At 38.9% G+C, this 24182-nt stretch overlaps 1 protein-coding gene across 1 annotated transcript in view; it reads right to left on the bottom strand.

Annotated features, from left to right (window-relative positions):
* Positions 1–24182, bottom strand: part of SPIDR (scaffold protein involved in DNA repair) — a 216721-nt gene that overhangs the window by 23567 nt on the left and 168972 nt on the right. Inside the window, exon 11 of the mRNA XM_069854054.1 lies at positions 8582–8740. Within this exon, the coding sequence (XP_069710155.1) occupies positions 8582–8740 (159 nt within the window). The remainder of the gene's footprint in view (positions 1–8581; positions 8741–24182) is intronic.

Genomic DNA, 24182 nt, shown 5'->3' with positions numbered 1-24182 from the left:
CATTGCTGAGTCCATACAAGGAGAAGGTTGAGCTCAGAGGTTGGGTTTGTTCTGTGTTTTGTTTTTAACAGTGAGAACATTACAACATACAAAGCAACACTTCTTAGGTATGAAAGAGACTTCACAGCAAATTGATCACTCCCTGGATCAGGGAGACCTTGTCTGCCCTCTATCATACAAGATGACAAACTCTCTGTGGTCACAGGAGGGCCAATGCCCAGTGGAACAAACTGGTTTTGCTAACGAGGACATGAAAAAGGAGAATGACAAAAAGAGAGCATAGCTTCCTGTACAGCTCAGGCAGTTACACAAGTGACCTTCCTCACACGACACACAGCATGAGGGCAAGGGCAGAGCACAGGTACAAACATACCACAAACTCTGTGAGTGTACAGAGATCGTACATTTATCAACTTACAGCAAATAAGCTATGCTGCTGCAATGCAGATACAATCACATCTCCACACAGACCTTACACTGATCCCCCATCTGTATTTTTGGGTTTGCACAAGGGACATTAAGCTGTCTCATATTCTCTAACTCTCTTCCAGCTTGCTATCCATGCCAGAATATCTAAGATATTTGGAACATTTTCTTCAATTATTTGCATCCTTTTGGAGAAGGTTATCTACTGCTTAAACTAGGAGCACTTAATTATTAGGAAGTAACAATGTTTGTTTACAGCAGAGGAGCAGCATTGTGTAGAGAAGATCTCCTGAATATCTTGGGCTCACCATTCTCTCTGACACCAACCAGGCAACAGGCAGGGACATTTGCCACCTGACATATTTGCAAGGGATCCTTCTCTGCCAAAGGGGTCTTTCTCTCCTGGAGCTGTCACTGTATCAGATGCTGTCCCCGGTGAGGAGCTTCCTTCTTTGTTTACCCGTTTATATGCCTCCAAGGAAGTAAACTCTCTTTACATTTATGGACTTGGACTTAACAGAAAGGGCAACAAGGAGGGCAACAACAGTGGAGAAACGGCAAGATATCGTGTCCTCTTCTGTAGAAAATCACTGTCCTCACAGAAAGAATAAAATTCATTCTCTTAACTGGCCAAGCAACATTCAAATCCCACTTCAATCTGACTTGAACAATGGGTGTATTTTATCCAATATGTGTATCCTTCTTCAGCTATAGTGTCAGGACAAGAGATGAACAGATGGCTCTGTGCTACGGTGAAGGGACATGGTTAGCCCCCATAGGCACAAAGAGCCTTTCTAGCCACAGAAGACAAAATAAAATCTTTAAAATTTTGCTGCGAGTGTAATTACCAGTCACTATTTAAAAAAAAAAAAATCACAAAAGGACAGACTTAAAAAAATGAAAAGTAGAATAACAAGTGAGAAGAAATGGCTCAAGGATACAAAAAAGAATACATAAAACATTTTGAAAAACATTTTTTTTACTTCAGAGACAAGGACTCTATTGAAAAACTCTATAAATTTCCTTTTGGGGGAAAAAAAAAAAGGCAAAAAAAAAAGACTGAATCCATACCAGAAGAAGGGCAGAAATAATCTATCAGATTCTAAATGACAAACTCAGCCCCTTACTTTCCACACCAGACTGAAATCTATGTTTGGTAAAAAACTTCTTGTCCCATACTAAATACGTAGGTGTCCACTGTTTATCACCAATAGAACAAGACCACCAGTAACTCTAATGGAGTGTTATGGAACAGACTTCCACAGAAGTATGGTTTTAGGACAGGCAGTTCTCTACATACAGGTACTCTTCTCTTCTGTAATCCCATAGCTTCAAGCCTTGCTTATATAAAATGATACTTCTATATGTGCTTGTGTGCATACATACACTCAGAGACATATGTACGGATGCATAACACAAAATAATTCTTTTTAGTATCCTTAATTATTTTTACTATCTGATGTGCTCAAAAGGCATCCCTCTCAACTTAAACTTTCCTTGCTGAACTTTGATGCAGCTTTTCTGTGTATCCATAAATGCAAACTGCCTGCTGTGTATCCAAACAGCAAACAGAGAATTTTAAATATTTCTTACTGTTAGGCTAAATAAATGGCTGCAAAAATGCAAAATGTATGCGTGGCATGTACAGAAATTAATCCTGACCTATTTAACAAATTGTCTTGAACTACTCCATAGAAAAACTACTGGAAGATAGTAAGTGATACTAATAAAATACCATTTACTTCTTCCCATTTATTTTTTGTCATAGATGATGACTGTGCTGCTCTGTACAAAAGAAGCTGCTTTCATCTGCTCACCTAAACACCTTCCTTCTGTTTCACAGCACAGCAGGAGACAGAAGTCACCTTTTGCTTCAAACTTTCCTAGCCTGTTTAGCCCTTCACTGCAAAGTGAAATGGCATACATTGATCTGTGCACACATGCATATATATATTTGCTATGATTTTTGATAAAAACATAAAGGCCATTGTAATTGTATTTATACATTTAATAAAGTGACAAACCAATATCTACAGTCACAGCACAACTCCTCTGAGACTCATTTTATACTATAAGCTACACTACAAAAATCGGACAACTTCAAATTTTGATTTTTCAAAACTGTAATTAACTTACTTTGATCTGAAAACTTATTTAATAACTTAATAAAAAGAGTTTGCTTATTTCTCGCAAAAGCATGAAGCTTCATCTACAGTTCTGGCCCAGCAAGTTTGCCAAGGACACCAAGCTCTGTGGTGTGTTGGACATGCTGGAGGGAAGGGATGCCATCCAGACAGGCTTGAGAGGTGGGCCTGTGTGAACCTTATGTAGTTCAATAAGGCCAAGATCAAGGTCCTGCACATGGGGCAATCCCAAGCACAAATACAGGCTGGGCACAGAACGGATTGAGAGCAGCCCTGAGAGAAGAGCAGCTCAACATGACCCAGCAACGTGCACTCGTAGCCTAGAAAGCCAACTGTATTCTGGGCTGCATCAAAAGAAGTGTGACCAGTAGGTTAAGGGAGGTGATTCTTCCCTCCGCTCCACACCCCGACACCCCATCTGGAGTATTGTGACCAGCTCTGCAGCCCCCAACTTAAGAAGGACATGGACCCATTGGTTGAGAGGAGTGCCACAGAGATGATTATAGGGCTGGAGCACTTCTTCTGTAAAAAAAAGGCTGAGAGAGTTGTGGTTGTTCAGCCCAGAAAAGAGAAGATGCAGGAAGACGTTATAGTAGCGTTCCAGTACCTAAAGGGCGGCCTCCTAGAAATCTGCAGAGGGACTTTGTACAAGGGCATGTAGTGAAAGGACAAGGGATAACAGTTTTAAGCTGAAAGAGGGAGATTTAGCTTAGATATTAAAAAAGAAATTTTTTTACTGTGAGAGTTGTGAGGCACTGGAATAGGTTGCCCAGAGATGCTGTGGGTAACCCATCCCTGGAAGTGTTTAAGGCCAGGCTGGAGAAGGCTTTGAGCAAGCTTGTCTATTGGAGGTGTCCCTGCCCTTGGCAGGGGATGTAGAACTGGATGATCTTTAAGCAACTCAAACTCTTCCATGATTCTATGAGTCTAAGATGCCAAGAACTTTGTGTGACAGGCCTGATTCAACTTTTAATGCTACACCTTATAGTTTGGGGGATTTTTCAATTTTAATAATCATACCACAGGTTCAGAGGAAATTATTGGAAGAAGAAAGTCTTAGCAGTGTCAAAGGAATTACTTGAGTAATGAAAGGAACAAAACCATAAAGCAAGAATCTGAGCTTACTAAACCAGCATCTTGGTCAAAATTCAATCAGGGAGGAATGTTGCTGGTTTTCTTCCCCTAAGTTTTGTTTAGATACATATGAAATTACTTTGTTGAATAATTTATGTAGATAATTTATTAACTCATTTTTTCTATAGTACATTACAGATTAAACATATCACACTAAACCACCAAAATTATAATATAAAAGTATTTTTGATTCAGTATGAATAAGCCTATGTTGTTCTCCAATGCTGGTTACTAAATAGAGTCATGACAGAAGCACTGAAGATACGGGCAGCAGTTTGTGCTTGCTAAAGAGAAGAAAAGTCAGGAAAGAAAAGCTTATTTCTGATACATAAGCAGCAGAAGTAATAAAAAAGTAATGCAAATATTCAAAACTTCGAGGTGATTACTTAAATTAAGATTTAAATGGAACTCAACTTTAAGCTGCAGCAACTACCAAAGTGTTTCAGAGATGTAGGTGGCTCTTTCAGATGGCAGTCTTTTTGGAGGAGGGAAAACCAAAGGAAGGAAGTTATGACTTCCTTGCTCTGCAGAGGGTTCTTACTATTACATTTCCTGTCAACGTCTACCAGTTGAAACACTTTCTTCTACAGCAGTTAGCAGTTGTCCTCCCTTCTGAGCATAAAGCAAAAAAAAAGAAGAGAAATATACAGTGAAGAGAAGAGGGAAAAGGAGAGAGGTATAGGCCAGAGAAGCATAGGACTTAAAAAGAAAAAAAAAAGAAGAAAGGAAGCACTCGGGCACAGCAGTGATCAACACTACAGACTGGGACAAATAAAGAGAAATTTCACATTTCAGTGCCCAACAATTGAAAGTTTAAAATGACAAACAGCAGAAGCCAACTTTATTTGAAAATGCAGAAATTTCTGAGAGAACAGAACATTGGTTGATGAGCCCAATATTCAGACTCTACTTACTTGAGAGGAAAATGCAACAAATAGTACAGCAAGCTATTATGGAACAATCTGCCATGAATTAAAGGTTAGGTTACCTTCCAAAGCCTATGAATTGTAACAAATTGCTTCAAAGTATTTTACTCTACCCAGCCTAAGTGTGGATTTTAACACTATAGACACAACAGCTGCATCTTCTTTTGAAACTTGTTAAGCATTTTTTCAATTTAGGAACAAAATTGGTAGGACACCCTGCGTTAATTATGTATTATATTAAAGCATTTATTTCCTCCTGTTTTTAAACTGGTGCCATCGTTCTGTTCTGCTGAATAGAAACTCTTCATATTTCTGCCTTATAATAAAGCACAAAGAGAAGCAACAGGTAGGTCTGCTATACTCAGCAGTAAAACATCTCAGTGCTTGGCAAAACAGATGAAAAGATACAAACCATCAAAATCTAAATTATTATTCCATGTAGAATGCCAGTCAGAGCTAAAACCATAAACTCAGTACTTTTGTTGATAAAGACATACCTTAACTACAAAGTTTACCCTAGCTCACTGAAATTAATTTCTGGTGGAAGCTGCAGACTGTGACAATGTATAGGTTATCTACTCCTGAGGCATTTTAGTGACTGCTCTGTTCTGGCATCTAATTACATCCATTTAGTTACTGGTTATACTGGACATACCTGAAACACACCTGGGATTTATTAAAATAGAGTGGTTACATCTTAGTTGTATTGCATACAGATAGTTAACCAAAATTCCTGCCCCTAGCAGGACACCATCAAAATCTCACTTCCCCATTCTCAAGGGGCTGAATTTATAAGACTGACAGATGAGGTAGCGGGAGGAGAAGAGAGAGAACATACACCTCCAAGGAACCAACACCACCAGCAGCACATCAATGAACATTTTTCAGTCCTCTCTCTTTAAACCAATATATCTTTCTTTTTTGCTGGTACTAAGCATGCAGGTCAGTAAGCAGTTGTAGGAAAGACTAGGAGACAAGTATGAATGAGATGGTAAAGAGAGAAGGTGTCAGGAAATGTATACTCAGTCACATACGTGCTGTTAATTCAGCTGCCGCTGTACTGGTTCCCACCTTATTCAACAGCCTCATGAACGGACTAGAAAAACTGCTGGAAATAAGACACTGTACAAGCCATGGCAACTTTGCAATGACTCAGCCACACCCAAATGTCATATGGGATTGCCAGGAACTGGACTGCAAAGGGAACCACCACTTCCCCTAATGGACTACACAAAGGGAAACATTACTTGCAGGGATGGTTTTGGGAAGAACATTTTATATGGGGTGTGAGATTTGTTCTTAAAACAACTAAAATCAATGAATGATCTACAAATGACCTAGTACATACGGCTATTCAAGAAAAATATTCAACATTAACAGTGTTTCTCTCAATGTAAGATTACTATAATTCTAATTTTTCACAGGGTTGATCTTAGTCAAGACAGGACATGGTTGTAGAAGTTCTTATCTGACTTTTCTTTTGGAATACAAGTGTTTTCCTATTGGGAGAATAAACAGTTTTAGCTTCTCTAGCACATCTTAGCAGTTCAGGTCCATTCCAAAGATCAAGTCAGGTTTACAGACAGGTTTTCACCTGGATGTAAAATACCTTTTATTATGGGTTTTTAGTCCTTGAAGTGCAACCTCAGCTTACAACAATGAATCTAAAATTGCATTACTGGAATGATGTTATATAGTACTTTAAATTAAATACTTATGATGATGATGGATGATAGTCTTGACAATTTTTTGAACACAACAGTGGTCCATTGATGCAGAAAGCTTGAGAATCTCTTGTATCTGTTAAATGAAAATCTCCTCTCTCTCATGGAGGGTCTGAGGAAGCCCTCTGTCATGCACATATGGGATCTTATTAGCCATTCCTGGCTTTTTCCAAATCATGCGCTTCAAAGGCACAAAAAATAGTTGTGACTTTTCCCTCATATTTCCTACATTTTATTCCCCTTTATCCATTTTAAAACCCATTGTCAGACTCCAGGGAACAAGAAATTTAAAAGCCATCTCCTTCCAAATAGTAATTGGTGTTCTCATTAAAAAAAAAAAAAAAAAGCAGCAGTCTTTCTTGCCGGGCAGACCACATAGTCCTTATTCACTCATGTGCTGCAAGCCAAGGTTGGGCACTCACAGGCATATCCCATCATGTGTTTGGATATACCACTGACTCTGGAAACCCATTCATCCAGTGGCAATGGGTTCTACAGTCTAAATTATGCTCTATGTTAATAAGTACTCCCTTAAATTCATTTCAGCTATGGCTTTACTGTGGTTTCCATCACACCTAGAATGACACAAAATGTGCCCCAACACTTGAAAGTAATAACAAGTTGTAAAGCAGAACTTAAGCTAAAACAATTAAGGAAAAAAATAAACCCCTGAACAATTCTCCCACCCACCCATCTTGTACAATGAAATCACGTTTTAACACTGCACTATCCCTGAAGCTATGCTAGCCTTTTTCTTTTAATGTTTCCTAGCAGGGTTACCACCAGTACAACTCCAGCTGAGCCACCAGCATTTTCAGCGGTGTGTCTTCTAATCATCCTCAGAATAGCCAGAAGTAAGTTACTGCTGCTTTGAAACAGAATTTACATTAGAAAAAAGCCTGTCTCTTATTAACTAGGCAGAGTACTGGAAACACCAGCAGCCAGTTGTAAAACTTCATTTGTATCCAGAATTCCAAAGCCATTATTTAATTTGTTTGGAAAAAAATGTAACTTGGAAAAAAAAGCCAACAAAATAATTAAATAAGAAGACGTGTTTGTTATTAAAGATCCATAAAAATGCAAGTAGGGTTGAAATCCAAGGGCTCTGAAAATTAACACTGCAAGTACATAAAAAGAAAAGCATACTGAATAGAGCTGGCTGGAAAACAATTCCATTTTGCTAAACATTTCAAGGCTTTGATATTTGTTTTTGTTCCAATATAAAACAAAAATGAGACTTTCTGAAAGTTTTCTTGAAATGAGAATGAGAGACAGTATTCACTCCCTCTGGACCTGAAAAAAATCTTCCCAACAAAGTTGTCTCCAAAATAGATAAAGTTTCCATGAAACATTCTGGTTTTGATGAAACAGCATTTTTCAACAAGGAAAAAAAGTGTCAGCAGAAATATCATAGCCCCTCTAACAGCAAAGGCTTATCTAGATAGGATGCTTGTATGAATAAACTACGTTGAGAACTGAACCAATCTAATTATATTTATATAGGTACCCATGTGAGCACTGTATCACTTCCCTTAGAAACAGACTCTGTAAGACACTTGATCTATTTAATTTTTTCACTTGATTAAAGGTACTTCATTTTATTCACAGAATGTAAAAGGAATCACAAAAGAAGCAAAATCTGAGAGGTACTGTATGTCAATTTGTTTCTCATCTGGGAGGGAAATTTCTATAAACCTGTAGCCATTCCTATTGCAAAATAAGAATGGCTTTACAATTTGAAAGATATTTATTTTTTTAGAACAGAAACCTAAATCGTACTTCTAAAACCACAGACTTAACTGACTTAAGCTCCCATAGACTAAGGGCACATACTCTGTGCTTGAAACTTCAAACCATACTGGGCAGCACTATAGAAAAACATACTGTAGTAACCAGTTCTGTAATGAAAGGGAGGTGAACTAATGTTTTTAAGTCTTTGTATCTACTCAAAAGGAAGAAAACAGTTTTTATGAACCCTTGTATATGGTAATTATTCTCTATTCCCTCCTCTGCTAAGCGTGTATTTGTGTGTTAGCTTATCTATGCTCATTTTGGAGTGCGGTTGGCTCAAGTACTGTTAGACGTCCCCAAAATGGCAACAAGGACATTTAATTGAGCAAAATCATATTCAGTTGTTGAAAAAAATATTGATCAGAGAAATAATAAAAAGGCAGACTCCCTCTGCCTGCCACAGCATGCTATACGTTCTCCCATGAATTGTTCTCACCTTTCTCTTGTGGTTCTTTGCAAGATTTTCATTCCAGTTAGGCAGCAGAATTTCCCTTCCCACCTCCTGCAATACTGCTCAACATCATCTGCAGAACTCAGGGACTGCAGCTGCACTTCACTGAACATACCGTAGGCATCCTGGACAAGGAGGCATAACCTGCAAAACATTTCTCTGTTATTCACTGGCTCGCAAATTTCAAAAAATTACATTACAAGCTTCAAAACAGGTCTTATCCTCTACTATATCTGGAGAATTCCTGCCAAATAATGAGTGCCTGTATCAATAAATAAAACCACCATCCTTAAAGGTTTTCTCATGTAAATTTGCAGAAATTGACAGGGTTATGAAATAAAGAAGTGTGACTGGAAAAAAAAGCATAAAGAGCTTGCCTTGGGATTAGCTCCAGTAATGGTTATGCAATGTGTGGTTTGTGTACCTATAAAGGTGGTTGAGTTTTTGCCTAACCTGAGGTGAATACTGTAATGCAGACAGAGCACTGATGCAAAAGTATATGAGTGTGTGTGTATAAAAATAAAAATTCTACTTAGAAGTAAACAAAGCAATGTATTTCACTAATAATAATCCCCAACAGTGAAACTGGCAAAGCAAGCAACTGATTTTCTTTAACTTTTTTAAGAAGAGTCCTGAGGATGCAAAGGAGAGCAAAATGTCCATTTTTTCTACAAACAAACAAACAAACACCCAACATGAAACTACAGATTAGTATTTTCAATACTGAATATGAAGAAGCCCACAGGGACTATTTTAAGGAGGTAAAGAACATGCTAAACAAACAATTTGATTAAAGTAATCTACGGCAGTAGGGATGGTAGGGCTAAGAAGTATTGCTTAACCAACTTGCTGGCATTTCAGAAGATATTACTGTCATAGCAGATAAGGCAAAATCAGTGGATGTTGTACATTTAGATAGTCAAAAATGCATTTCACAAGATTCTGCACCTGAGATGAGCAGCCATGATAGCATGAGTCATGCAGTGCTGGAGGAAGGAGGCTGCTGTCTGCAAGATTAGTTTAATTGCCCCAGAAAGAGACAGTTAAGCATGGAAACTTTTCAAGGAGAGACAAAATTACCTTTGAGGGCAGTACAAGCATCTTTATTTGTAAATAAAACTCAGCGGTGCACTAGGCAGCAGAATTCAGTTAATTTCAAAAGTACATGACAAAACTATCTTCTCCAGAGCAGCACCATTGCTCACAGAAAGCCGACTCCAACTGCTTTTGGAGCACATCATATAGCATATTATATGTATCCTGAAAGCATTCAACAGTAGTCATTATATCTTTATAAAACACATGTTAAATGAAATGAGCTCCTACACTTCTCTGGAAAAAATCCATATATTTCTTTGCAGGGAAGCTTAGGCACAGGGAAGATCATTAATCACAGTTTCCTGGTTCATTATGAACTTTCTGACTTTGGCTCACACCCTCAAGAGGGCTGCGTTCAACACAGGATACAACTCCAAAGCCTTTCAGGCATCAGCAGCTGTGCAAGCACCAGCGAGAGTCCTCATTTTTCAGATTCTGGTGCTTATTTTGAGTAGCAGGGAGAGGTAGGACTGAACAGAAATCAAGGCTCTTGTATTTTTCCAGTTATCTCTGGTTACATGGGTCCCACACAGAGTCTTCACTAGGCAAGGAAAGCTTATGTACAATGCCTCCACAGCTTGCCAAGGTTAAGAAGTCCTTTAGAGCTGTGAAACGCTGCTTCTACCCTGAGCAAAGACAAATAGGAGGAAACTAAATGTGGTTGTGATGTGTAGGCTGGAAGGCTATGTACTCACACCTCTGAGATGAGTGATGTTCCCAGCCTAGAAAGTGGGTGACTCTTATCAGTATAACCATGCGTCTTCAACAGCTCTGTCACCCTTTTCATATTCTGCGTAAAACAATTTATAAGATACCTTCTGGATTCATACCACAAGATCATCTCCAACTCAACAGAACAAAGACTGATGTACTCTGAACATCACAGCCTAGAAGAAAAGCTACAGTTGCCTGCCACTTTCCATGTCAGAACCTTGCAGTTGGTGAAAAACTCTCATGAATTTTAACTGATTGGACTGAAACTCCTCATCCTATTGTTTTGTTTGGAAAAACAGCTAATATGCTCTGGACTTTTCTGACAATCAGACTGAGGAGAACAGAAAAAACAAAAAAATTTGCCTATGTTAACAAAACATTCAATGACTTTTAATTGTCAAAAATTAGGCCTTTGTATCTTGGAGCTATCAAGGGCCAACTAAGTTAGCGTCTCAGATCTGATCAGTTCAGCAGTCTCTTAACTGATCACTGGAATTTCTCATATCTTTAGTGAGACATAACTGAGCATGAGTAAGTCTCAGACTAACTGGCACCAGGCTCATATTAAGTCCTCTGGGACATGTTAATTGCCCAAATAAAATTAGCTTGGTTGTTGACGAAGACATCAGTTACTAAAACTGCATTTTCCCCAGTCCTTTTAAGCCTGGGAGTCTCAACTCCCTACATCCCTGGCTGCATATTTCTGTCCCTTTGTGGTGGCAGCATAAATGGCTAGGATAGGAAACTAATCTGACCAAAAAAATACTGTAGTCAAAAAACCATCATCATCATATTAGCTCCTTGAAAATTAACTCTGTAAAAGTAAACTCCTATTTGCATGGAGTACTACTTGTAGACAAGGATGTGTTTTCCAGGCAGGATTAGGAGACTGAAGCTCTCACTCCTGCTGTCTAGTGTATGCAGTACAACATCCCAGGTCAGATGACGGGAGAACGGTCATCATATGACCAAGCTCAATATACAGAAGTAAAGGAAGAACTGTGCAACTTGAGGCTTATATCATTAATGTTCCCATTCACACTAATAAGGCGATCATGATTGTTGGCATCATGAAGAAACCTAGAGCAGCAGAATCTCTTGCACCAGACCCCAGATACTTCTGCACCATCAGGACCATACACATGAGCAGACATCCACTATACCACACTTGTTCTAACAGTATCCAAAGGTAGTCCTGATTTCGCTGCAACATGCATTTAAGATGAAATGTGTACACTCACTCAGAAGACAGAATTTCAGAAATAACCTTCAGATGTCCAATTTCAGACTAACAGATGAGAAACATCCTAAACTAACACTTCAAAAAAACGTTTCCTCCTTCAGCAGACTTTTAAAAAAGCCATGAATGAAATGATGACAAAACCTTGAAATATTCTCAGCATAATTTGACCTGTCTCACACTAATAATTAGGTAATGTTATAGGTATTTAATGATGAGTGACAACTGATTTTCCTACTTAATAACTACATTGAAGTCAGCTGAATCAATCCTGCAACAGACTCAGTGATGCATTTGGATAACTATTCTCATGTTCTCTGAAACCAGCTCTGTTCTTATGGATTTTACACATGCTGTTAGCATCACTAACAGTAGTTCAGCTCCTTTCAGGGCTGCTGATTCATGGCTTTAACTTCCTCACCAGCATTGTTTCTTTTCTCCTTGATTTCACTTTATTACCAGAAAAATGCCTTTGTATTATTTTCTCATGTTACAGCCTGGCTTTCCTATTGCAGCAAATGTTCTTGCAACAAAGTTTCAGCATCAAGCCTAACTGTGGTTAAAACAACAGTTTGTCCCATGATTTTCCCCCACTTTGAAGCTCACTACCAGGATAAAAACCCACATCTAAACTATGAACCAAGCTGAAAATCCAAAATGAGTATCTGCCCCTAGGAATTCAGTACTTATGTTTTGTGCATATCTGCCACAAATACTTTTTTTTCCCATAAAGTATGGTGTTTGTAGTGAATCAGCTAATCAGCTAAAATATACCTTTACCAATGACTTGTCAGCATGCATAGTAATGAACTGTAAAAAAAGAAGTGCAACATCTCATTTTTTTTCAATGGTGCTCATGTAGGGAGGAAATAAGCACCATCATTATTTTTGGGATAATAGGATGTGTAAGACCTGAATTTAAAATATGGTTTTGGAAACTGAAATTTCTGATAAAAAGGAGAAGAGAATTCACCTCAGGAGTGAGGGGTGGTGGGGTGGGGTGGAAAGCCAGTAGAGGAGTGAGTGTGGGAGACACAGACTAAGGAAAAGGTGAAGTATGACTCATTGGTAATAACAAAGGGGGCGAAGATAGGGAATGATAAGAAATGAGGCAGAGATTAGCCTTTCCACCTCCCCCACCCCCCCTTTAAAAAAAAGTAATGACACAGTGAGTCTCATGCAAAAGCTTGGGAAGATTTTGTTAATTTGCTAATAGCCAGGAGCAAGGATGGGGGCTGGTGGAAGATGAGGCCGATTACTCTGTATTATTTCTGTGACTGTGCTGATCCTTAGAACAAAACGAGTCTCCCAGTAGAAATCTGGAGAGAGGATTACAGGGTGACTGCCTTCTCCTAGCTAGTCACTCCTCATGGGTAAAGCCTTCTTTTACTATAACTTTTTTATGCATGAAAAATCATATCTCTCCATACTGCTGCTCGTACTGGGCAGCTGACTTTCTGGAGCGGTAACAGCGACAAAAACCTTCAGCTTTGGTCACCTCCAGCTTCCTCAGTGCCTCGTCAAAAAGAATGGGAAAAAGAAGATCTGCCTGAGGGGGAAATTGGAACACAGAGACCAGAACTGACCAGTGACACAGGGATTGCCTCTACTGAGTAGAGCAACAAGCAGCAGAAATTTCTCATGAATAGATCTTAACTAACAAATAATTGTTTTAACTTAGGGTAGGAGGACAACTGTGTGGCCCACAGAAGCTTTTCTCCATGCATTGCTAAGCTGTGCAGTGTGGCATGTGGAGCAAGGCAGCCAGACAAATGCCACCACCTTTGCAATGCTCAGCGTGGACTTCATTAGTCACTGTTTCTTTGGAAGGGAGGGAAAGGGAGAATGGAGAAAATGCCTGAAAACTAATTGAATTGTATTAGCCCTGATATTTGCTCATTCTTTATCTTAACCATCCAGGAGACAGCTGCTGCTGCTTTGTTTGTCAGTAGGACTTCTTATCTCCTTGAGGTGCGGTCCTAGCAGAGGCATAAAGCACACATACATAAACACACATAAACAAACCCCCTTTCCCTTAATCACCAGAGGCACAACGCTACCTACACAACTCCAATTCAACAACTTGTCTGGTCAAGTCTCAAGGTGGAGCTGATTAACTCCTGCTAATATGGCTCTGATTCAAATTGTAACCTGCAGGACACCACCCTACTGAGATTTAATTTATCCCTACCTTACACACTCCTTGCATTCCCATACCCATATTATCTCTGAAAAAAATCAAAGCTCAAGACACAGGTCTAAATGCACAGGGACAATCATCCAGCTCCCCCGCCCTCTCGTAACACCAGTATTATTTTCCTATTAAAATCATGGTACTCACGGGATCACAAACTGCTTCACGTTCTCTTTTGAAAAGTAAGTAGCTGCTGTAACCTTCTTTATGGAGACACAAGATTCAGAGTTTTCTGCTTAAAATCCATGCCATTTGCTCTCACTAAACAGTGAGTGAATAGAGTGTATGCTCTACAGAGCATAACTACAGACTGAACAATACAAATAAAAATTAATACTGCTGATGACTAGCCCCTTCTATGCATAGGTTGAAGAGGGACGCATTTACAGAAGAAAACACAAGTACTGCTGCTTCCAGTTTATATGGGGAACGTCAAGCTCCAAGGAAAATCCTAGTCCTAGCTCCCTCCAAGTACTGTTGTTTCTAGCTCAGCCTGGTGCACTGACATGATCAAAATAGCAATCCTGTACTTTGCAAACAGGAGGTTTAAAACTATGGAAAAACAGAGTTAGTGATCATGTACGATTTTATTGAGTAACTGTGGAAGGACCCAGAAGGAAAGAAAGCAGAAGGCAGTTCTGGAGTGCTGGACCTGGCAGAGCAGAAACAGCTTACACAGTGAACACCAGACACTCCAGCTCAGAGAGACAGACTGTCCTCACAGAAGTCTTGATGGAAAGTGCACATGTGACAGGAGTATCACCAGGGAAATCAGCAAGTCTTATCTCACTATCTCAAATAGAAAATATGTAGCAGAGGCCTCCCTAGTCTCAGGAAAGGAATCTTTTCATTGCAGGCACTTCTTAGTATGTGTGCAAGAGCATATTTATATAATACATTTTGTAAATAACTCGCCATAGTAACAATATCAAGCCCATCATTCTAGATTTTCCTTGTTCTTTTCTTACATTTTTATATATATGTTAAAAAAATTGAAAAAGAGCAACAGAGGTTATAAAATAACTGGTACTTATTTTTATTCACTTCCATGAATAGTCACTGACTTCAATACACACTGGAAAATCAAACGCAGCTTCTACAAGGTCTTTCATGAACCCTGCCTGCTGATTGCTTTTCCATTTCTTCATTCAGGGTAATCCTTCCACCCACTATTTTCTGTCTATGACCTGAAGAAGCAGCACTTCAGTGGGAAAAGGCTTTTCTGCGTAGGAAGAGACCTGTACAAGCCAAATGTGTCAGCAGGGCTACTTCTTTTAATGCAGAATATACATATAGAGAATGGTGTTCCATAGCACTGTAAACGTTCCCACTCAAAACATGGAGCACTACCTGCCTAGTGGGAACTACACACAGCCTCTCGGGAACAGGTGTAGAATAAAAACCAGACAGCTTTTCATACTTGCAGTCACAACCACAGCTTCACATGTGACAATTTTTTTCAGAATAAACCATTTCTTCTACGAAATTGTCATGCAGCACCAAAAAAATGTTTAAAACTCTCCATCTGATGCTGTCTCTAAGTGCACATCAAAATTAAACTGCTGATATGTGTTTTACTTGAACACAGAACTTTACTCAAAAGAAAACAAAACATCTAAAACTCTAAAAAGACATTCCCAACATCAATGCAAACACAATATGGAGCCTCAGCTATAATTCCAAACAGTTACAGACTTGCATTTGAGAAATATTTTCATTATCAACTGACAGCTTAACTGATCTCAGGTTCATAAATGAATATTTAAGTTGTTCTATATTAATAGTTTAACTCCAAAGTAATTATGCTGTGTAAGTAAAAATTTATAGTGACGGATGATTTGGAAAACACAGAAAGCTAAGGAAAAATAACTTCCCAAGCACTGCCTAAAAGTTTGAACAAAAGTTCAGTCGCAACACAGCAATAAGGCCTTCCTCCCTCCAGACTCCCCAGGCACCTTGCCTGTACAACACCACATTGCACATAATTTACAGTCCTTCTGCTCAGATCCACTCCACACAGCTTGTTACATAAATAAAAAAAGCAAGCACATCAGATTATCCCAGCTTGTTTCAGACTCACTATGCAGTTAATTGCAGTTGGTAAAAAAAAAATTAAAAAAAAATGATGCACACACTCCTCAGGTTCCTCAATGTATCATTACTTCATCAGGGAATCCCATTACAATCCCTTGGTTATCTCAGTATACAGTTCAGAGAAAACATTATTTTCCTATACATCATGATTTACTAACCAAGCGTGAAAATGTACATTTAAGAAACTTACAGTCTCAGCTGACATCTGCAAGTCTTTTTTATGGATGATCTCCAACAGAAAAAACATGTTCCAAATATAACGTGTAATTACCACTCAGTCATTTAAAGTAGTTATCTATGTATCTGAGGAGGGGTTCTTTGTTTATTTTTTCAATCTTAAGACTTCATAATTATTGTTTTGGCATCCAAGAATTCCAACAGTCGGCAAGGTGCTGCCAAAAGAGCTTCTCTTGCAAGGTGCTCAGCACCTTCCTTTCCAAGAAAATCAGCATTCAATTGCTGGTTCTGGCAACATTTCACATCATCTCTGCCGTGCCATGTTTCCTCCACTCCTCAGTTCCTTGTATGTAAAAATCAGAATAAAAGTCCTGTCTTTAAAGGGTGATCTGAATGCAATAGCTGAGTAACATAGTGGTATCTAGGAGGACAGGTCCACAAAGGCTCTTCTGTGTGTCACATCCCATTTGAGTTGGGGAGGAGGCTATCTATATGTATGTAAAGAGAGAGTGAGGGCTTCCTTGCAGCATCAACCCATTTCTTCCATGCTACAGAGCTTAAAGAACTTTCAGTTCCCCCTGCAAAACCCATGGTGATGGCTTTACAGAATTACAGCATCTGGAATGTAGCAAGAACACTGTAGCAGCAGAACTTGGGTTGCTTATCTTTTGAGACCATGTTATTTGTGGATTCACCAGATTTACTTGTGAACCACACAGACCGTGAATGGGATCCTAGAAGATCTTATGTTTAAAAAAAACAACACAAAACAAACATGAAGAGAATATTAAAAAAAAAACCAACCAAACAAACCCAAACCTGCCTATTTTAGCTGGCATAGAACATCTTAAACCACATTCTTGGTAGGACAGCATTGCACATGTACTTCCCCAGTGCATATGAAAGGTAAATGAAATTCATTAACACTATGGAATTTCCCACAAAGCTGCATCTGTATTCAGTAAGACATTCTGCTGTTTCAATGCCACATTGTCCCACGGAACTAGCACAAAAATATAATATACATCGAAATAAATGGCAGAATAAAGAGCAAAGAAGAAGAGAAGAAGTGAAATCATGTTGGGGCTCCTTCCCCTGCGGAACAGCAATCTTCTACTCTATCTCACACGGTCCGCTGTTCTTGTTTTTCACTCCTGCTGGTTTTTTTTACTCTCCTGTAGTGGCTGCCTTTCCTAGGTGTGTTTCTAAATGAGGGAGAGGGAGCGTGTGTGTGTGTGTGTGCACATCACGTGTTTACAAGAGTTATGGTAGCAGTTCTCAGCAGTCCACCGAGAGTTCTAGGAAACAGCCCCTGTTATTTTATTCTGGGTCAATGTCAGCTCGTGTCAGGCAGTAAAGATCACACAGGACAGTTCGCTCCATCTCACAGTCCTGGCCAGAGGCCTCAACGGGAGAGGGAAAGGGAGCGAGCTGTGAGTGGGCGGAGAGCCTTCTCAGCACTCTACCAACCACCGCACGAGGAATTATGATAAACACCACTCTGGAAACCAGATACAACAGTACATTGTGTTCTTCTTCAGAAAAACAACCAGACTTCGGCTCACTTAAAGTAAACAGTTAATCCTGTTTATCTTCTTTTTCTTTCTTTCTTTCTTGATGAGTTGTTAATAGAACAATCTCTTCTGCAAAGCAAATTAAGAGATCTGTCCCTTAAATTCATACTGATTTTCTCTTCAAGAAAAAAAATAAATTTGATATGTAAACTTTCTACTATCAGCAAACAGTGTGGGATAACAGTCTTTCTTGGCTTAAAGTGACTTAACAAAGTGATGCCAAAACTGAATGAAACCTTTCCCTCACTTACATATTTTATTTTGGAAAACTGAAGTCCCAAACAGAGCGTTCTATTCATCCCTTTTAACTATTCCTTGTCTGACAAAACCAAGCAAAACTAGTTAAAACAAATCAAACCAGGATGTGCGATGTCCTTGCAGCAGGAGTAGAGGGTGCCTGGGGAGTACAGATGAGCTACTGAGCAGGGGGGCGGCTGTTCCCAGGTTTTCTCTGGGAGGTGAAAAAAGTCGTCAGACTAATTGACCACAACTGAGGTAACAAAATGTTATCCTCCTTTCCAAAATATATGCTTACTGGGCAAATTCATAATGTCCCTGACTTTCAATATTAAGCATTATTAATTAGAAAAGCAGATGGAATTGATTATCTTGTTTTGCTGGAGTCACCACAGTCTACCTATTAACTAGTTCTTACTAAGGACTCCAACGGAGTTCACTGAAAGCTACAGACTTTTCCAAAGGAAGTTCTAATATTTAGCACTTAGGAATTTAAATAGCTCTGAAAGTCAACAACAAAAGTGTGCCTAACATCCCCAGTCAATAAAAGTTTGTTGATTTAGCTATTTATAATCATAAAAATACATGATTTGCAAAACTGAAAGAGGAGAAGGAAAATATTTCCTTGTTTTATTTTTATTCATTTTGCAAGCTCTAAGATTCTGGGGTTTCTGTGCAACCAATGTCATCAAGTGCAAAAATGTAAATTCAGGTCTGTGCGTGGAAGTTTGATTTTCAGATTATTTTTTTTTTAATATTTTACTTGTTAAACTTTTCTTTCATTCCCCTTGAGATCCTAATTCATTTTGCATTTGTTTTTAAATCTTTTATTTACGACAGAGCAGGACAAAGCAGCGCCATTTCCCATTAGAGAAACTGGGCTGGGGAGGCAGCTACCAGCAGGCTGGGGCCAGAATCCCAGAGGAGAAGCCTCAGGACTATTCCTCCCAGTCCACCATTTCACTCACCATGGCCTCCAGCCAAAACTGGAAGAGCAAGTATGCCTCCAGCCAAGACTGGAAGAGCCAGTATTGGTAGGAAAGGGCTGCTGCTGAACACTTCATCTTGCTCCAAGTGCACCCTGTCCTTTAACCCCCTCCCTACCAGTGCTGCATGTGCACAAGAAAAGCATGATTACTCTCTTATGATTGTGCGTTTGGCCTGACAAATTTGTCCCAAAATTGACGGAAAGTCCGCAAAGCCATCTGTGAAGGACCCAACTTACACAGAGTGGTTATTACCTGCAGGGAAGAAGCAATCTATTTTGGTAAAACCTCTCTCTCAGCAAGTCAGATGAGAATGTGGAAGTGTTACTGTCCCTGCTTGCTGCAAAAACTCCTGGGCATAGAAGAAAGTAATAAATCTAAGGCATTTAGGGTGCAGTTCTAATCCTTACAAAAGAGGACTCCTTCTGACTCTCCACTTTTTGATCCTATGGTGGCTGGCCACCATCACGCCCTACTTCAGGAAGGAGTGCATCAGTCGAGAGGAATGCGGATGAGAAGTGAATTGATTGGAGATTGTTAGGAGATGAAGCAATAGCAGGGGAAAAACATGGAAGGTGAAAAAAACAAAGATAAAGAGGAAATGCTCTCTGATACTACCTCTGCTCCACTTCCTTTCTTACACCTGCTCTTCTCCATGCTGCAGGTAGTTAGAGATTAGGAGAAAATATGCAGGTCTGTGGCAACACTAGTATAATCCTGTGGATGGCCTACAAGCATTACTGATGGAACACATTCCCCAGATATATGTGGGATTTTTTTTATATCAGAAATTATGGACACAACAAGCGCTACTGACAGAGAAGTGCAAATGGCAGCAGTTTTCCAAACTGAAAATAAACAACCAAGTTTTGTTACCCTTTTAGCTTCCATTTGAACTTTTCAGGATGAGAAATCCCATTTTCTTATATATGTTAATTAAAGCTTTATAAATGACTTTTAAACAAGCAGCAGGTTTGAGCCATTATCCAAACCTCACTCAGTTTCCAATAATTCCTATGAGCTTCATTTCATGCCATACTGAAGGCAGAGGAAACACCTGGGCAGTACCAGTAACTGTAAATTCCATGTTTCTCTTTTAAAACTATCTAAACTGAACACCAGTCAAGGATCATAAACTGAAGTAATTATATAAATATTATACTTAAAATTTCCTATAATTTCAAGGAATCATTTTTAGCAGAATCAGACTTTGAATCACAGCACACAGTACATTAAAAAGAATTGTAAATCTGCCATATTCTGATTTCTTGTTTCATTTAATTGAGTAATTTTAAGACATGGAGTGAGAATCTCTTACTTCTTTCACCACTTTGGTTATCTTTCAACGCATATGGAGATATCAAAAATTATGTGTGTGAGTTGGAAGTGTCCTAAAAAAATAATCTCTACCACAGTATCTTAATCATAATTACTCTCTACAGATGATGGTCTTTATTTTATATCTCACGCATGTGGAATACTACTTTGCTGTAATAACACAATCAGTCATTACACTGGATTTAATATAATAACCTTGGTCAAATACTGGGAAACTACGTGTGTGATATATTGATTCTGATTTTCCCTCCACCTATAACAATAAAAGAGTCCCAAAGGTAAGAATCTCAAATACCAGTACAGCATAGTTTGTTCTCAATATTTATTTTCCAAGGGAAAAAAAGAGGATCACATCTAATCAAAACTACAGGAAGAGTTTAGAGAGACAAAAGATAATCATGTAAATTAGAACTTGATTAGGGCCCTTAGTAAACCTATCTCTTCATGCCAGAAGAGGTGATTTAATATTCTGTGGTTAAGATTCTGGTTTTGTGTCTCATCCAAAAGAATATCAACAAAAGCACATTGTTCTCCTACCACCATGCTGGTGTTACAGCCTGTGATGTGATTCAGCACAGACTTGAAAGGAAAGGCACAGCTAAACACAGTTTGGATTTTCCTGAGCTGTCACCCACTGCAGGGCAGTAGGAGACAGAACATCACAGACAAGATAACAAGATACCTTTTCTCTTTAAAACATGCAGTTTCCTGTTGACAGCATTCTATATTGTCACACTTGTCTCGGCCTCTTTTTCCCCATCACACATACGTTCTCTGAGACTTCACTGAACTGCACTAAGCAAGCACTAGGTCAGGGATGACTTCTGCATTCCCCTGGAGCATCTGATACAGGGTACAAGCCGTGACCCTCACTGGAGCCTCTGTGTCATAAAATCAGGTCAAAGCTTTGGTGTAGCTATTTAAACATCAGTTGCTGCTGCTTATCCTTCTTAAACACAGGCAATAGGGCTAGGATTTGTACTTTCAGAGCACTGTCAGCATCTCAGCAGTTGCATTTTTCCCTCTCAGGCTCTCCAGGATCTCTTTGCATAGAAGGGTCTCAAACCAGGCTGCTAGACTGCTCCTCCAGGCTTCATCCCCATGCCCAGACTAAAGCATTCATGAACCATCAGGAGGTTTGAAGCTTGTTTCAAGAGGGCTCCCTCCTACTGGATGTGTGATAAAAGATGCGGAGAACCACCAGTATATAAAAATTATGATGTTTTACATAAATATAGGCTATATTTTTATGGATTGTCTGTTACGGGACACACTATTGATGGTGTTATCTCCACTGCCAGGTCATATAAGACACCCTTGATTTTGGATCATGTGATACCAGGTAACTCATATAACTCCTAAGGTGAAGCATAAAAAGAACCTAAATTTAAAAGATGGGAGTATCCTAAAACATATACAGAAAGCATCTAAATGATACTCTCAAGAATAGGAGACAAAATGCCTGCATTTTTAATAAACATGCTTTCTGACAAGCCATTTTTCAAACACGTTTCCTAACTTCCACCTCTGCAAGAAGTGTGAGAATATCAACAAGACAAAAATACAATAAATAAAAACACAGTAAGTGAATCCCACTTGGATAAATCTAAGCATTTCATTTTGCCAATGTGAAAAAAAAAAAAGTTAAAAAATTGTAACTGAAATGGAATTTCTAAACAAGTGGTTTCAGAGTAGGAAAATGGCATTGTTTCAAAACAAAGCATTTCAGCAATTTCACAATATTTCAACTGCTTGTACAAGCTTTCCATAAAAAGATTTCATTTTTTACAGAATGATCTGACAGAAAATATTTTCTTTGAAAAATTCTCAAACATTTTTCCTAGAAATATTTTTCAAAACTGTAATGCAGTTAACTATTCACTCATTTTCAAGGCTTTGTTTTGACAAAACATAATTATCCAGCATATCCAGAATAATTACCCAGTATGCCTGCAAGTAGAAGCAATGCTGAAAAGTGAGGGATGGAAATGTAATATATATATTCCTTCCGCCCCCTCCCTTTTCTCACAATAGCTGTATAGATATATTTGAATATACAACTTATTTTTAAGCAGAAGCAAAGCTGTAGGGAAAGATATAAGAATACTCTTGTGTGCAAATTTTAAGTTGCAGAGCTTACACAAAATTAAAAGAAAACTGATTTCATAGAATGTGGAGATTGGAAAAGGCCTCTAAGATCATCCAGTCCAACCATCAACACGACACCAACATGCTTGCTGGACCCTGTCTTGAAGCACCACCTCTATGTATTTTTTGAACACCTCCAGGGATGGTGACTCCACCACTTCCCTGAGCCACCTGTTCCCATTCTTCCCCACTCTTTCAGTAAAGAATTTTTTCTCAATATGTAGTCTAAACCTTCCCTGGTGCAAAGTGATGCCATGTCCTCTCATCCTATCGCTTGTTACTTAAATTTCTGTGCATATATTTCTTCCTGATTGTTAAAAATAGTCTACTAAAGCTTAGTAGAAGCAGAAACTCAGGGGGAGAAAGGAAATTTGTAAATTTAGAAAGCAAAAATAAAAAATGCCTAGGCCCTCTACAAAAAACAAAAGGCTATGACTGCTAGCATCATCCCAGAAGGCCCAGCAGGGCCATGGCTCTCCTTCCTGGGAGCTACTGGCATGGGGTCCAGGCCCTAAACTCCAGAACAGTTTGCTTCCTTCGTATGCACCCAAAGCAAAGGCAATGGACTGCATGTGGGAACAGCAGCCTGCCTGAGAGCAACTGGGTATTTGCAAAGGCATGAAAAAGCATTCTGCCTCAGGGGTATGTTCCCAGCTTAGCTTGACCTGATATGACAAGATAGGATACCCAAGTAAAAGCTTGAAGGTTGAGAAAGCATTGAAAGGAACAAGGCAGTAAAAGAACTTTCTTCAGAAAGGCTAATGTTTTCCCAGTTGCCAGCCATGTCAATGCCAAAAATCAAATACCATATATTCAGTATTTTTTTAAGAATTAAATCTTTATATACCCAGAAGTTATTTATCTATAGCACAGACAAATATTTATGTTTGTGTAGGGCAAACAAATGTGAGATCATCTTACTCGGGATGAAACACCAAGTGAACATTTAATTTCATCCAACAATTGTTTAATCTGAATTCATAACTCTCCCTGTCTTCCCCCATCCATCTCCCTTATTCCCCACGATATGCCCCGCTACACGTTTTTCACTGCTGCACATACTCACCTCTCTATGCATATTGACCCCATATTTCAATATTAGCTATCAATGAAAGATTCCCAGTATTCCTCATTTTTTCAACTCAAAGTGTGGACACACAGCTGGGATGTTAATGTACTACAGCACTCATATAAAAAGTGTGTTCTTTGAACATTTTGTATTATAGTTTTTAATTATCATTAGGTTATCATTATTGATAGGGAGCTGGGGCAAACTAACTTTGCAAATACAGCTGTATGAACAACATCCAATTGACAAAGTGGCTAGAATGTTTTGTAAATGTCAGTTATTTTTCCATTGTGGGCAACACTGTTTTTCTAGCTAAAATACACCAGTTAACAAAAGATGGTGAGCAGGGTAGGAAAAGAATCTGTAAGTTAACAGAAGTTATTTCTGTTCTATGTGCACGAGTCAGCAACAGAGAAACAGAAGCCTTAAAGCATCAATACCGATTTGTCAGCAACAGGGTCTTGGGACTCCAGTCAACTTGCATAGCCTCAGTGCTTATAAATCTTGGTAACAAAGCAAGTAACTCTCAGGTGCCAGAGAGAAACACTGCAGTTATTCCAAATTGAACTCATAGGAATTTCTATCACTTCTGAGCAACTACTTCAACACCTAGACAGAATGTGCTGATGGTGGCTTGGGAAAAACACTGTCCTGTATTTCTCCCTACCTGAAGAACACCAGAGACAATCTACTTCAACAGTGCTTATAAGGTGTTAT

Source organism: Phaenicophaeus curvirostris, chromosome 3, assembly GCF_032191515.1.
Source record: "Phaenicophaeus curvirostris isolate KB17595 chromosome 3, BPBGC_Pcur_1.0, whole genome shotgun sequence".
NCBI lineage: Eukaryota > Metazoa > Chordata > Aves > Cuculiformes > Cuculidae > Phaenicophaeus > Phaenicophaeus curvirostris.
The sequence above is the reverse complement of the archived record's forward strand: the minus strand, read 5'-3'. Positions and strand labels throughout refer to the sequence as shown.